The sequence below is a fragment of the Drosophila takahashii genome, chromosome 3R (assembly GCF_030179915.1).
Source record: "Drosophila takahashii strain IR98-3 E-12201 chromosome 3R, DtakHiC1v2, whole genome shotgun sequence".
NCBI classification, from domain to species: domain Eukaryota; kingdom Metazoa; phylum Arthropoda; class Insecta; order Diptera; family Drosophilidae; genus Drosophila; species Drosophila takahashii.
This window is the reverse complement of record NC_091681.1, coordinates 36469258-36484252: the sequence shown is the minus strand read 5'-3', so window position 1 is coordinate 36484252 and position 14995 is coordinate 36469258. Positions and strand designations below refer to the sequence as shown.

The following is a 14995-nucleotide window of genomic DNA, read 5'->3' as shown; positions in this document are numbered from 1 at the left end:
TGTACACTTCCAGAATTTAAAATTGAATTTCATTTAAATGTGAAATATATTTGTAGCGGGCATAAAAATGTAATATTAAAAAAAACACTCATTATTATTTGTAGAAATAAAATATAACTTATTTTATTACCCTTTTCAATGATAATGAAAACACACTGAAAGCCCCAAGATATTTCCCCATATCTTAGTTATTATCATTACAATTGGATCCATTGATTTATCAGGTAGAGTTTGTACTCCATTTTGGTATGTATACTTCAGATACGTTGGACTTGGCACGCCACACTGTTGAACATATTGGCCGCCTTGCCGGGCGCTGTGGGCGCCACCAGGAAGCGTGCGAAGGTGCCGCCTTTCTTGTCCCACAATCTACCAGGATTGATGACCAAACAATCGTTGACCAGCCGAATGAAGTGCCGCTGATCGCCGGGCAGGATGAGTACATTTGGCAGCTGCTTGAGCTGCGCATACTTCAAAGCCAGTTGTGAATCGTAGGCCATGTCCTCGTCCGCCGGCGGATACAGGGGATAAAAGGAGCCCTGATGGAACAGGTGGTTGATGGCCCGGTGCATTCGCTCGCCAGCGCCGGCGGCAAACTCGTGGCTAAGCAGGTGATCCACCACATCGGTGGAGGTGACGCCCAGCGTGAGGCCATCCAGATCGACCATCGAAGGATCGGGCAGCATGTGTAGATTGGGATAAGTCCGGCGGAGAGTGGGCGGCGGTGTGGGATAAACGGAGTGCGACATGGCGTCCTTCTGACTGCTGACCAACAGAACAGCAGTGTGGCTTCCGACTGCCTCCATTATGCCAGCGATCATCTTCTCGAAAAAGGAATCAAAAGTTTCTGTTAATTCACCGACCATCTTGTTATCCGCATCGAGAAAAGGACCCGTGAGCACCAGGACATCGGGTCGGTGCTCCTTGATGTATTTCAGGAGCTCATGCAGCGGTTCGTAGAACAAATCCGTGCTGTCTGTAAAGGGACCGGCGGCCACCACAAACTGCAGCTCTCGGTCGACTTTTAGGGGAGTAACTGGGATCAGTTTTCGCTCCGTGTGCATCTCCTCCACCACGAAAGTCCTGCCCTTGGGTATGAAACCCTTGGCGAGGACCACTTGCCCTGGAAAAATGCTGGCCGACTTGATGCGGGAGAAGTTCAGCGAAAGGTTAGTGTCCTTAGCCTCATCTGTATCCTCATCGATGACTACTAGCAAAGCGGAATGGGCGTCCAGTGGTCCATCGTCCTCGGAGTGAATCATTCCCACGGCGTGGAGTCCACCAGCTGCCTGGAGAGCCTGCTTATCCTGCGGATACCAACTGCACTCGGCTGCCGCCGCCTCTCCCAGCTTCTTTTCTATCAGCCCGCGTCCAATTTCCTCGACGCGGTCGTGCAGATCGTCACATCGCTCGCCCAGCAGGTCGTTCATGTAGCCCAGATTGGCCAAAGTCAGCGGGGCATTCTTGTGCAGCAATTTCTGGATGACAGGCAACGTGTGCTCCATTTGCGACTGCCAGCTGGAGGCGGCCAGGAGTTTGGGATGCCCAAAGGAGTCCACAATGTCGCCTGGTTTGCCGGAAACCGAGGAGGAAGTGGGAGTTCCCACTGCAGGATTTCTCTTGGCGGATTGCGGTGTGAAGAGCAGGCCGCTTTTGAGATCCCTCTTGGCCTTGGGAGTGTGAAGGGCAGAGGAATCTACCACCGATTCGCTGACATAGTCGTCCAGCATGGGATCGTCCTCCATTAAACCATAGCTCGCCAAGGAGCTCGTGTCTTGAGCGGCGGAGGAGGAGGCATAGGATTTGGGTTTCGAAGCAGAGGCCTTGGAGACCATCTTCTCCTTGCGCAGCTGGAGAACCTTCCGCTCAAAATCACCCAGATTCTCGAGTCCAGGATCCTCGCCTTGCAGATGCGACAAACTGAAGGCCATCCACTGCTCCACGAATTCGGTGGCATCGTGGACGCCGTACGAAATGGCCAGCTCCACGCATCTGTCCAGCACAGAGTCCGCCGGCTCCACGCCCATCTCGTCGAACTGCTGCTTTAATTCCACGTCCATTCGGTGTCTTTTCCTTTTTCAGCGTGCGATTTTGTAAATAAACAATTGCAACTTATTTTTGGCGCAAAAATGGGGTAAGCGTTGCCAGACGTGATTAGTTAAAATGGTACTAGTGCGTTTTTTAAGTTATCGAAAAGCGGAGACACACTCTTCAATTAGCAGGGGCACTTTCCACATTTAGCTAGTTTTCATACCAAATAACGATCAAAATGAGATTTAAATAGACGAAATTCCACAAACAAATTGTTTAAAAAACGTAAGAAAATATAAATTAATTCAAAAGTAATATTTAAAATTATACACCTAACAAATTTCAAAGTTATAAGTACTTAATTTTTAAAACTTTAAGTTTATGGGGTCTCTTTGTTAATATTTACTTTAAATAAGAAACAAAAACTTGAATTTGTTAAAGGGTTTTATTATATTTATTACCATAAGTTATTTTAATCCCATTTCAAATTTAAAACTGAATAAGTAATATTGAGCATATTTTAAAGATCTTGCTTCGGCCACACTTCGCCATTCTACATTTCGCAATATAAACAATAATATACAATATTTCCAAATAAAGCGCAATAATTTCCAGAGATAAGGAATTGAATTAGTGAACAATGCGTTACTAAGGACAACTCAGCAATACTCCTAAAACCAAAGGTTTTCCAAAATGGAAAATGTATTAAATTCCTACGCCATGACGAAATCGAAGGTGGGGAACCCCCCGAAAAAACACAAGCTTCAGAACGAATGGACCCTTTGGCTGGTGGAGTACGATCCCAAAAGGTCGTGGGAGGATATGCTGAGCAAGATTGAGACCTTCAACACCGTCGAGGACTTTTGGGGACTTTATTACCGCATCGAACAGCCTTCGAAGCTCGATAAGGGCTCTGATTATATGCTCTTCAAGAAGCATATTCCACCCATGTGGGAGGATCCGGCCAATATAAATGGCGGTCGCTGGATAATCACACTTCCCAAGACGCACACAACCGATCTGGACATCATTTGGCTGGACTTTCTGCTTTGTCTGATTGGCGAGGCCTGCGACAACTGCGATCAGATCTGTGGAGCTTCGGTTAGGATCCGCAAAAAGGTCAATAAGATCTCCCTCTGGACCAATGACGGCAAGGACGAGGAGGCTGTCCTGGAAATTGGTCACAAACTCCTCGAAGTCGTGCGCTTTGGAGGCCACAAAATTCTGCAGTATCAGGAGCACATGAAGGAGAGATTGGGTTCCGAACTATCACATATTTTGAATATTGGACAAAGATCTTAGGAGCTTTACTCGCAAGGCTTATGTTAATGTATATACCTACGTACATATATCTCAAGATTATACAATTTATTTATAGAAATTTAAACATATTAATTATTGTAGTAATATGTAACTTTAATGAAAAAAGTTCATTTTGCAATACTAACTCATACTAAGTTAAAACTCAAATATCTTTAAAATAAGTACCCATTAAATTTTTAAACCGCTTTTATTCGAATGTAACTAACAAGAGCCAAATAAACTTCAAGTTTTGCAAAACCCCAACGTTTTGAATGCTCAGTCCAATTGTCCAATTTTTTTTTGTGGATGCCACCTACAAGGCTGTTTTCGTGTTGTGCAATACGGAATGTGAATTTAAAATAGGCTTAATTGGTAATTATTTTTGTATTGTTTGTTTTAAATTACGATAACCTTAATGCGCTGGCTGCGGAAATTCTCTTGGTGGTCTCGAAAAAAACAAAGATTTAATAATCGCATTTGTATGCCACAGATAAAAACCATTTTTCATTCAAACGACCGTTGGGTTCCTCAATTTTATTTCTACAGCTTTCGGATAAAATATTATAGACTTTTATTTTTGGTTTTAGATGAAAGACAAGGTTTTCAAATATCTTTCAGATCCTCCACGAAGGTAAAGTACACATTTGTGGCTGCTTGTGGCTTCTTGTTGACCACCCAGTCAATCATCAACAGATATTCTCCAGTGGGTATGGGTGTGGGCAGCTTCTCGGATCTCAGATAAAAGTTCTTAACTTGTTGCAGACCCTAATAATAGCAAAAATAATATTAATAATAATTTTCTTAGACTGATTTAATTATTTTCTGGACCTACCACATAGGGACAGGAGTGATTGATGGTGGAGTACTCTTTAAAAAGGTCCCAAACGATGCGAATTAAGGCATTATTTCTGCGCCTTATAAACTGGCAGCCATCGAAACTGACACTATAGAGCCAGGGCTTATAGCCATTGGCCTTTTTCATTAGTTGGGCCTTCACTGTAACATCGTGAATCGGTTGAAGCAAATTGGCATCGACATTTAGGCAGACTTTGTTCCGACTCACGGCGCGCAGTCGACAAACCCCAAATTCTATCCAGGATTTGTTGTAGGATTCGCAAACAGCATTGGTCATTTTAAAGACAACAGCATCCTAAACCAGTATATTATATTATTTTTAAAATATAACTTAAAAGAACAAGTTTTTACGGTTTGAAATAACAGTATAATCAACCAAATAACCAGCACTCTCTTCATCGTTTGGCTGCCAATAGAAAAGTGGTAAACATTTTCGGAAAACCTCCTCGTTTTTCGGGCAGCCACAACAAATTAGACACTCGTGCAAATAATTATGACATAATTATTTCTACGTTTATAGATTAGCGGGTAATCAATCAATTTCTGCCTCGTTAATTGACTTTACAATGTTTGTTTGCCATATTAAATTTATTTGCATTTCTAGGTTACTGTTTGACTTTGAAAAATCCCACAAAATAAACCCTTAATTTTATTAACTATTCAAAAATAACGATTGCCTTGACTAAGCATCTGTAACTGACCTTTGGCTTAGTTAGGACGTAATTATTTTTAAACAGCCTCTTTGATTTGGTCACAGTGCCGTTAACTTGGCTTTTACTGCCGGTCAGTTGAAGCCTCCTCACTTGAAAGTGCGCTTCCTCATTTTCCCCACCAAGATTTATGGATACCTTAACTAATTGCCTGCGTGTTTTCCTCTCTTTATTTTTTGCCAATTGATGAAAGTCAAACATTATTAGATTCGGTAAACAATTAACTGACACTCAACTTTGAAGTCAAAGTCGGAAGTCAAGTAGACACCAAGTTTCGATTCTGCCAGAGGAAAATTCTAAATCATCAAACAAATTGATCGCGTAACATTTTCACTTTTTTTTAGTCGTTCTAGGGGTATATTCGGTGTAAAGTATGGATGTTATATATTATAATATCATATATTTAAAAAAAGTATTTAAAAACAGATTAACCATATATTTTATGTAAAATATACCTTTATTTAAGAAAATAATTTGTCTTTCAGATTTAGCATTAGAAAAAAATAAATTAGTTTTATTAAATAAATTAAATTAATAAACAGAGCAACTGTTATAATTTTTTAGAGCTTACACAATTTTTTATAAATTTGTTTAATATGGTATTATAATAAATATAAATATTTAAATAAAAAAATCTATGCATAAAAAATTAATTATTTCGCCGAATATAACTTTTTTAAAACTTACACGATTTTTTATAATTTTTTTAAATATGGTATCAGTATTTTTAATCAAAAATTTGCTAATAGTTGTATTTATTTGAATTTCAGTGCTAAATTGTTGTCAGCTTTGCAAACGAATTTACGTCACAAATGTCTCTGATTACCATTTCAAAATAAATTATAGTTTAACTGCAAGGAGTGCACTGTATCTAATTTCCATTTCAAATGATGTTATTTAAAACTGGGGGTATCTGGTAGTCGAAAAACTCAAAGCTTCGGCTATTGTTTACAACTCGTAGCTGTTTTCATTAATGGCCTGACTGCCGCCGGCTCGTAGTTTTCAGTCAACACCTGTCAACGGGCCCAAATGCCATGTCCGTGTCGACGTCAGTCGACTACTGCCCGAACCCACTTGAGATGCATTTGCTTATCCCCGAGTAGAATTAATACATTTTCATACTTTTTGCACTCTCTGCGAGGCACACGAAACCCAATCAATAAAGCACTCGAATGCATTTAGCTGAATCGCTTTGGCGACTGCGACTCCCTGACTCCGTGACTCCCTGAAACCCGGAATCCCCCGTACTCCCCTCTCCAATACTCCAATAAAATCCCCAGAATGAAGATGTTGCCCCATGCAATTCGGCGAGTTGTTGTTTGCACGATTTGTTGCCGTGGCCGAGCGTCTTTGAACCCGCTCTGAATTTCAATGGATTCCGTTCATCCATGTCCATGTGTGTGCCTTCTTTCAGCCAATGTGTTGGTAATTTTGCGTTCTACCGTGACTGATATCTTTATACTCTCGTTGGGGTATTTTATTTTTGCATGGAATTGCGAAATCGCACGAAAAATCGTACGTTGTCAACACAATAAACCATATTAGCTTAAAGGGAATACCCATTTGAAATTTTCCAAGTAAAGTCTTCTAAAAATAACTTTTTTACGACAAAATTGAGTTGCAAACATTTGTTGACTTTACAATTAGAAAGTAAGTCATACTACTAAGAAAAGACTGGATCCGGTAAATAGAATCAGCTAATATTTTTCATATTATCATTTCTAATTTTAGCTTTTTAGATTCTTTCGTTATATATTTTTTTAGGTTTTGTTATAAAATATTCCCTAATTTTTGTAATTAAATTTTATTTAAGATATTTTTATTCAAAGGGTACTCAACACATCGGCCTTCGAAAGCTGACATTTTTTATGTTATAAGAACATATTGGAGACGTTGCGTTGAGTCATAAAATAAATCAAGGAGCCCGACACCAAGAGTCAATAGTAAATCACCGCTGAAACGGCAAATTACCAGGCACACTAGCCCTCTCATCATCATCGAGACTCCTCGAATAATTATGCGGTGACGCGACGATTTTCGAGATTTTCCGTACTCCGTATTCCGATTCCGAATTAGCCCTGGCAATTACCTTTCGGATTTGCAGCTCCTAGACTTTGACTTTGATTTTGATTTCTTTTAGCTTGTTGTTTTTTCTGCTTCGGTTTTCTGTTTGCTCGGCGCTATTTGCTTGTTGATTTGCCAGAATATCGCATGGCAAAAACCCGAATGACTTGGCAATTTGCTTAGGCTATTATCGCGATGATGGAGCTGGCCAGTTTTGGGGGTGCAACCATTTAGACGAATTCGAGATTTGAGATTTCGATCCGGATTCTTAGGCGACGACGGTCCAAGGTCAACTTTCGTTTTTTTTTCGTTTCTGTGCTTTATTGCTCCATTTTATAGGGTTCTCAAAATCCGGTTGCGTTTATTGCAGTTCGGTTTTCACTCTGACTGTTTGGCCAGGCCGCATGATTATGGCCATACCATTGCGATTTGGCAATGCAAGTTGATTGACGACCCATAAATTTCGTGCGATTAACATAAAATTCACCAAAGAACGAACTAACTTATAGGAAAAAGAATCGTAGTGCGCTACTGAAGTGCAAGAATTTAAATTGAACCCCAAAAATAGTTCTTTAAACAAACCAGCAAACAACTGGAATTTAAAATAGTTTTTAAATGAGACAAAAAAAAAGAAAAGAAAGAGCGTGTGCATATAATTTATGCAAAAGACTGAATTAAGTATTAATATATTTCAGAGATCCAGACGATCTTTTTCGACTTCCTGTTAATTGAGATGCAAAGTTGTTAAACTAGTATTACCTTTATTTGAGTGGGAACTAAATTCTAAAAGCAGGTGTGAAAATAGATTTTGCACTTGTTCTTGTTAATGATAAGTATAATTTTAAAGTATTGTCTCATGTGAACTTTTTGACCCTTGCTTAGAAACTTGACACGTTTCCTCACTTAGTTGACTGTGTGTAAATAAAAACCTATTTGTTCATTGCAAACTATCATCCGCCCACAAATTAAACGTTTTTTATATAATTCGAAAACTCCATAAGTCAAATGGTACACAGAAAAAAATTGTCAAAAGATCAGATTGTTATTAAAGATCAAGTTATTCATATCATTTTGATATGAATAGAGAATATGTTTATCTTTTTTTACAATATTTGATTAAAAAAGACTACATTTGGGTTTTTAAACGGTATTTTAATAACTTTTAAGAAATTCTGATAAGTTTGAATCATAAATTTGACAATAATCTGCTTTTTATTGATATGAAATAAGGAAGAAATTATCCTATTTCATATCGATTTAATTTTCTGTGTATTCAAAAGGGAATTACACAACGATAATGAAGGCATCAAACAATCTGCAAGCCATTGTGCCTCCAAATTTAAGCAATTAAACATCCAAAGCGAATCATGTCATTGTCAAGTGTTTGAACAGATCCGAACAAGATCGGATCATACCCAAGTGAAGTGTGCACTTGAGTGGCTTTTGATGAGGGCACCATTAATATGCAATGACTGGTTCGCGAATATTGTTTTGTTATTATTTTGCATTTGTCATTAATGGGCCTTTTGTTTCGGCTCGGTACAGCATATATTCGAGTTTATAGACTCGGCGTCTGGCTTTGTTTTTGGCTTTTCGGTTTTTGGTGTGAGAAGATACTGCGTCAAGATACAGATGGGATCGGCGACAAAACATGCTGGGAATTACGTGATTGATGGCGGACCTGCGATTACCACAGAACAGCTAAAACTGAAAAAAATACTGAACTCCGTATAGAATAGAATGCTCTGGCGAATATATTATAAATGCCGGGATATATACGCGAAATCAGTGAAATCTTGTCGCGTCTAAAAAGGAAAATCACACAGCAAATGCAAAATTTATGAGCGAACTACGTCGAACGACGTCTCCGGGCGAACGGAGCAGGAATATCAAGTGGGCTGGGATTTCGATTGGGATTGGAATCGGGATTGGGATGGAGCGGATGTGGATTGCACTGGAGAATGGTGAGTCAGCCGGAGGTGGAGGTCCGCATAGGTTCAGCCCTGTCAGACAGATCAAACTATAAAGACGGGGTCCAGGTTCGCGGATTGTCTCTAATTAGCCTGCAAGGTTTCCGAGAGCTTAGTCAATAATTACTTTATTTTCCATTCGCATCTTGGGGTCAGTGAAATAATCATAAGCTATCATCAGGTAATTGTCAAAAGAATTTAATTTGGGAACTGCTTAAATTTTAATTGAAATTTAAAAAAATGTCTGAAACTTTCCATAAAAAATACAATTTAGTAAGTTATTTAATATTTTTTTAGATAATTTAATATTTTTGTTAAATTATATTATGAAAACACTTCGTATGAGTAATATTTGAATATAATTTTACAACAAATAAAAGGTAGATAAGAAAACTGTTTAAATTTTAATTTAATTTAAAGAGGAACTCCTGAAACCTTCCCTAAGATATATGAACACTAAAAAATGTAAATTATTCTTTAGTGATTAAATATTTTAAAATAATTTAATAGTCATTTAAACTTATATTGTAAAAACACTGCGTATGAGTGATATTTGAATATAATTTTTAAAACATTCATATGTTTTTGTTAAATATTATTCAAATAGCTATTCATATAGCTCGAAAAGTACAATAGATGTGATTTAGAGTAAACAGTTTTTATTATTATTTGAAATTAATGGATGACCTAAAAATATATTTAATCTTAGCTGCTCATGAAAATAATTAAATTTAACTGTTTTGAGACCTTAAACTGTAAGTCACGCAAAGTGCCCCATTTATTAGAATGTATTACGATCTAGTTGTTTTTAGCCATTTCGAGCCATTTTAACCCAAGTGACCAGCTTTTAAGTAGAGTGCGATGTAGATTTCTTTATGAGGCTACATAAAATTGGATCATAACATTCGCGCGTTGTCTAACTCCGATGCTCAGGTGCTGTGGTTAGTTACATACTTCAATCGCCAGTCCAAACTGCGCCACTCAATTTGACTGTTTTTTTTTCGAGCTCGGCTTACCGCCCACCAAAACGCTGCAGTCGCCGTCGCAGTCGCAGTCGACGCCGCTGCCTGAGCCGCCGAACCGCTGAGCCGCCGACGTCAGGTGTTGTGGTTTTTGCAAGCCGCATTTGAGGTGAGTCTGTTTTCGTCTGCCTGGCAGCGCGGTTCTGGAACGCGTAACATTCGTTAAAGTCTCGTCTCGAAAAATCACTTTTTTAAACTCTAAGTCGGGACTCAATTCGGTTTTCGCATCGATTCCGCTCGGATCGTGGCGCGCGTTCCCTAGTTTTTTCGAACCTGTTGCAACCATTTTCGATAACTCACTTGTGCAACATTGCGTGCCGCTTTCAAAAGAGCGTCTTAAAAAAATATTTCGAAAGTGGCCACTCAAAAATAGAAATAGATATTATCCCTGTGTGCCAAAGAGGAAGATTCGTGTAATTAGCCAAACAATTTGTCGAAATCCACTCCGAGCTCCGAAATCCCAACCATTCCAATCTGTGGGCGTGGGATCTCTATATACACATTTGTGCAGCCAGCAAATCGGTGAGTCTTGAATTACATGGGATTATAGACAATAGCAGAGCAGATTGCAGATTGGCAGTGGGTAATCGGTAATCGTATGACAAATGCCATTACGTAGTGGCTTTCTAAAAAATACCCAAAAACGAAACGGGTTGGATTCGCTCCGCAGGTCCACTCCACACACGTCCAGGAGGGGCCGACAAAAAGCTCATAGCCAATAGACGAAACACACAGGCATTCATGAAAAAATGTGTGAAATTTCATTGAATTTCCCAAATTTTATACACAAACAAACAACAAACAGTCAGCAATTGGGAAATAATTCATTGTTTTGCCAATGCAACGAGAGTTGCTGCCAAAGAATCGATAATCACCAGTTGGATTATTATATTACCCTCGTGGTCTTTGTGTATTTCAAACGGGTTTGCATTTGCCATATATATGGCCAAACCCAAAAAAAATAATTGATTAGATTGGGAAAAACATTTATTACTGGATCAAGACTTTTTCGATCAATATTTAAATTAGCACTTAGCAGGGGACTAATTTAAATGAAATAATATTATCGCTGACATTTGGTTTTACAATTCTCTTATAAATCAAGTAGCAACGAAAGCAATATCTCATTAAACATTAACTTATTTGTTTATTAAGAATTATAGGTAATCTTTTAAATCCTGTCTTCTTTTTTTAGCCCAGTTCTGAATAATTTATCCCCTTTTAATTTAAATATTTAATAGATCATATAAATTAAAGAGCTTTCAGTAAAATACCCAAAAGCTTTCAATCTCAATTTTATTGTCGAAACTTAAATTGGTTTAATATGCACACAATGAAATAGCGATGAATAAAATATGTGGAAAATGTAAGCCGCAGTTACTTAAGTGGCGTAGAAATTGTAATAAATAATTTAAAATCTATTTGAAATTCTTTAAGTTTTAAAGAGATTAAGTGAAAGGCATAAAGCCTTTTAATAAATATTTTAAATGGTCAACTTAAAATGAAATACAGGCAATAAAAGATGCGTACAAAATCGTATTCAATCGTAGTGTGAGATAAAGAATTTAAAAATAAATCAATTAATGACTCTTAAGGATGTTGAAGTCTCTAACATTTATGTGCGGGAAAACCCAGCTAAACTGACAACCAACAACTCTTTAATTATAGCAGGAAAAAATAGTGCTAAACTTCATGTCATAGCGATTCAATTAATTCGCAATTTATCAAAATACTCGTAGCCGGGGCATTGTCAGTGCCAGGGCTTTTTGATTCGGCCAAACATATTTCATTTGTCCACCACAAACACAAACAACTGGGATCGGGATCCGTGGGTGGGTGGCTCTATAGCTATGGCTCTATAGCTCTGTGGGTCCTCTACTCAGTGGGCTGACGAGGGGCGTCAAGTGGAAAATAATCGATGATGTGCCCGGGCACAATGCAAACATTGAATCAAAGTCAAATAGCATTAAACTTTTTGAACTTGCGAGGCGGGGCGCAAAAAAATGAAATAATAATAAAAGTTTGCCCGCCTTGTGAGAGGCGTGAAAGCGCACACAAAAAATGGGGAGGGAGGTTCGTTCGGGGGTCTAGGGTTTTTGGGATCCGACGCTGCAGTTTTTGGGTTCCCCCTGCACAGAAAAAAATTTGACAAAAGATCAGATTGATATATGCTGGTCAATTTTATATTTTTTAAAAATCAAAATTTAATAAATAAAGATTATGTTCATCTTATTTTACATTATTTGTTCAAAAAATACTTTATTTGGTATTAAATATGATATGATAAAATATCTAAATGATCTGTTTGCAACATAAATTTGACATTAATTATATCGGCTTTTTATTATAAGGTAGAATTGAATTTATATCGAAATTTTTTTTTGTGTAGAACCCCGTTGAATTTTTTGTCTTTTTTATAAGAGCGCAGCGTTGCGCAAATATTTGACAAATCCCGCGAAAAGTCTGCTTATGTTGTCACCTCGCTTCGTTTTTCACCATTTCTCTGGCTAGAGGATGGGATAACTAGGAGATGGGGAATGGGATTTGCTGGATGTGACTGGCACTGGGCCAGTCATACTGATTAGGCTTAAACCGGAAGACAGTCGAACGTAGTTGAGAACTTTTAACATGCGAATATTACGAAATTTGCATGCCATATATAGCGCTGTAATTTATATTTCGCACTTTGCGCAGTTTTCATTTCATTTGTTGTTTATGCAATTTGGCGGGCTGCCTTGCGAATGCCAAAGGAAAGCAAATGCCCCCAGACTTCTGGCTAACGAGTGCAGGCGCGTGTCTGTATCTGTATCTGTAGCTGTGTATCTGTATCTTGTGGATATAGAAACCCCCCCATAATATCTCCACCAGGTGAAGGCGAACGTAAATGCGCCAATTTGTATGCAAGCAGCATTAATCGGGGGGTAATCCGGCAGCGATGCATTGCAGCCAGGTAGAGCCAAAGCCAAAGCAAAAGCCCAGAGCCACTGGGTTCCGACCTGGCCAAGAGGGGCTAGCATTACGTGAGATGTGCAATTGCACGAAATTGATTTGCAATCGATAAATGTGCGAATATTGCTTCTGCGGCGTATTAGCAGCCAAGCCAGGCCAAAACCAAACCAAAACCAAGCCAGGCCAAAACCAAGCTAAAGCCAAGCCCCAAACACTCGAAGACGCTCTTCGTTTTGGCATTTGCCGAGCGTGTAAAATATGCATAAATAACTCAACGGCCGCCTGACCATGAATCCAATTGGGAACATCTTCATTTAAATTGTTTAGTAGCCAAAAGCAATGGCGATTGATGTTTTCATTGTATCAGAATTTGTAACTCAAATGTCTGCACAGTTTTTAGAATTCTTAAAAGAATGTGTGATTGAAATCTGAACTATTTGATTTGCATTTTTGCATGTGTAAGCTGAAATTCTAAATTTTAAATTTATGTAAAAAATATACTTTAATTAGTATATATTCAATTATTTTATTATTTTTTTTATTTATTTATATTTACAAAAGCAAATCACTTTAATAAAAAAATCTACTAAAAATTTTTAGTAGCTTTAATTTCAGCTTTTTTCGAAATCTAAAAGCAAACATCAAATCAGAATGTAGAACACTGCGTTGGTAGCACTTCTTGCCTACACTCAGAAAATGAATCGCCCTGAATTTTAGAAAATCGCCTATGGATTTGCTTCACTGGCGATTTTTTTCTTTAAAATAAAAAAATTTTCTACTGGTAAAGAAAATTTTCTTCCAATTAATCAAAATTCATTAAATTCAAGAAATATTCCAGAAATATAGAAAAAAATCGCCAGTAAAGCAAATCCATAGGCGATTTTCTAAAATTTTTTTTTGAGTGTACTAATTCATTTAAACACATATGACTATAGTCATATTAAACTCAGCCTGCTCATTTAATTTGTGTAATTATATTTAGAACATGCTCGTGCTGTGATGTATTTCATATTACACTTATTAATTATTTAACGAGCGGTGTAATATATAATTTTAAAATTCCAGCGGTTTCCGACTGACAGGCAGTTGATTTAAATGAAATGAAATGTTCGTTAACTATAGATCAACCATTGATAAGAGGTAAACCAAAACAGTGGAATTATTAATGGGTTTTTAAGGTGCAAGCGAATGGAAGAGAATGTTTCGGAGTTTTAAAGTTTATTTTTTAATAAAACTTCCTTTTTATCCTTAGGTTATTTATTTATGGTTTTAGTTGGTGCTATAAAATTGTAAAATAAATTTAGCCTGTAGAAAATGGAAATGACTAAATTTCGCTAGGTTTTCAGGCAAATTTAAGTCGTTCCTCGACTGAGTGTGTGTGTGTGTGTGTGTTTGCTCGCTTTGTGCTGCAAAAATTGAAAAATCAAACACAAGGAAAACCACTATAGATTCAGCAGTGCAATCGATTGCAACATTGGTGGTAGTAGAAGTAGTACTGGTAGTAGTTTGTAGTAGCCACTGACAAGGTCAGCACTTTGGCTTTTATTTGGGGCCCCGGCGGTTGTCGCATTCTAAGCAAATCGCTATTGCTATATACACAGAAAAAAATTGACAAAAGATCAGATTGATCAGATCAGATCTAGTTATTCATATCATTTTGATATGATCTTATGTTACAATGTTTGTTCAAAAATACCAAATTTTGTATTATAAAACCGTATTTTTATAACTTATATGAAATGATAAAATATCAAATTGATATGTTTGAATCATGAATTTGACATTAATCATATCGGCTTTTTATTGTTATTGATATAAAACAAGGTAGAAACGACCCTATTTCATATCGATTTTTTTTTTTGTATTTTTTTTCTGTGTATATGGATATATAGCTATTGCTATTGCTACTAGCTAGTTGTTGAATTGTCGAATCGTGGCCCGGCCGTAATACACGTATTAATCTTGCCTCGCTTCTTGTTAGATGTGGCGTTGTTTTTTGCGCTGCGGTGGCAGCTTGGCAGCCTTTGCTTTTGCTTTGCTTTGGCTTTACTTTTGCTTTGGCAGCAGCAGCAGCAACAAGTGTTTAATTGCG

The 14995-nt window shown here is 37.7% G+C and overlaps 4 protein-coding genes across 4 annotated transcripts in view; 2 read left to right on the top strand and 2 right to left on the bottom strand.

The window, feature by feature from the left end:
- Positions 1-27: 27 nt before the first annotated feature.
- Positions 28-2141, bottom strand: PolA2 (DNA polymerase alpha subunit B). The gene has a single exon (XM_017150730.3). It carries the CDS (start codon positions 2058-2060, stop codon positions 258-260), a length of 1803 nt encoding a protein of 600 aa, XP_017006219.2. The 5' UTR covers positions 2061-2141; the 3' UTR covers positions 28-257.
- Positions 2142-2565: 424 nt separating this feature from the next.
- Positions 2566-3568, top strand: eIF4E6 (eukaryotic translation initiation factor 4E6). Its single transcript, XM_017150668.3, has one exon. It carries the CDS (start codon positions 2725-2727, stop codon positions 3331-3333), a length of 609 nt encoding a protein of 202 aa, XP_017006157.2. The 5' UTR covers positions 2566-2724; the 3' UTR covers positions 3334-3568.
- A 278-nt stretch (positions 3569-3846) lies between these two features.
- LOC108063560 (uncharacterized) lies at positions 3847-5026 on the bottom strand. The gene is made up of 3 exons (XM_070216928.1): positions 4890-5026; positions 4166-4483; positions 3847-4098 (listed from the first exon to the last, which is right to left on the bottom strand). The coding sequence occupies exons 2-3, from the start codon at positions 4463-4465 to the stop codon at positions 3937-3939; spliced, it is 462 nt and encodes a 153-aa protein (XP_070073029.1). The 5' UTR covers positions 4466-4483; positions 4890-5026; the 3' UTR covers positions 3847-3936.
- Positions 5027-10064: 5038 nt separating this feature from the next.
- The window catches only part of wat (waterproof), a 31025-nt gene continuing 26094 nt past the window's right edge, over positions 10065-14995 (top strand). Inside the window, exon 1 of the mRNA XM_017150722.3 lies at positions 10065-10476. The gene's annotated coding sequence lies outside the window, so the exon portion shown is untranslated. The remainder of the gene's footprint in view (positions 10477-14995) is intronic.

Excerpts from the sequence above, each read along its gene's own strand:
- PolA2 (XM_017150730.3), bottom strand. The coding sequence starts at position 2,060 with ATGGACGTGGAATTAAAGCAGCAGTTCGACGAGATGGGCGTGGAGCCG.
- eIF4E6 (XM_017150668.3), top strand. The coding sequence starts at position 2,725 with ATGGAAAATGTATTAAATTCCTACGCCATGACGAAATCGAAGGTGGGG.
- LOC108063560 (XM_070216928.1), bottom strand. The coding sequence starts at position 4,465 with ATGACCAATGCTGTTTGCGAATCCTACAACAAATCCTGGATAGAATTT. Across the intron at positions 4,099-4,165 it reads ATCACTCCTGTCCCTATGTG|GGTCTGCAACAAGTTAAGAA; the intron begins GTAGGTCCAGAA and ends TGCTATTATTAG.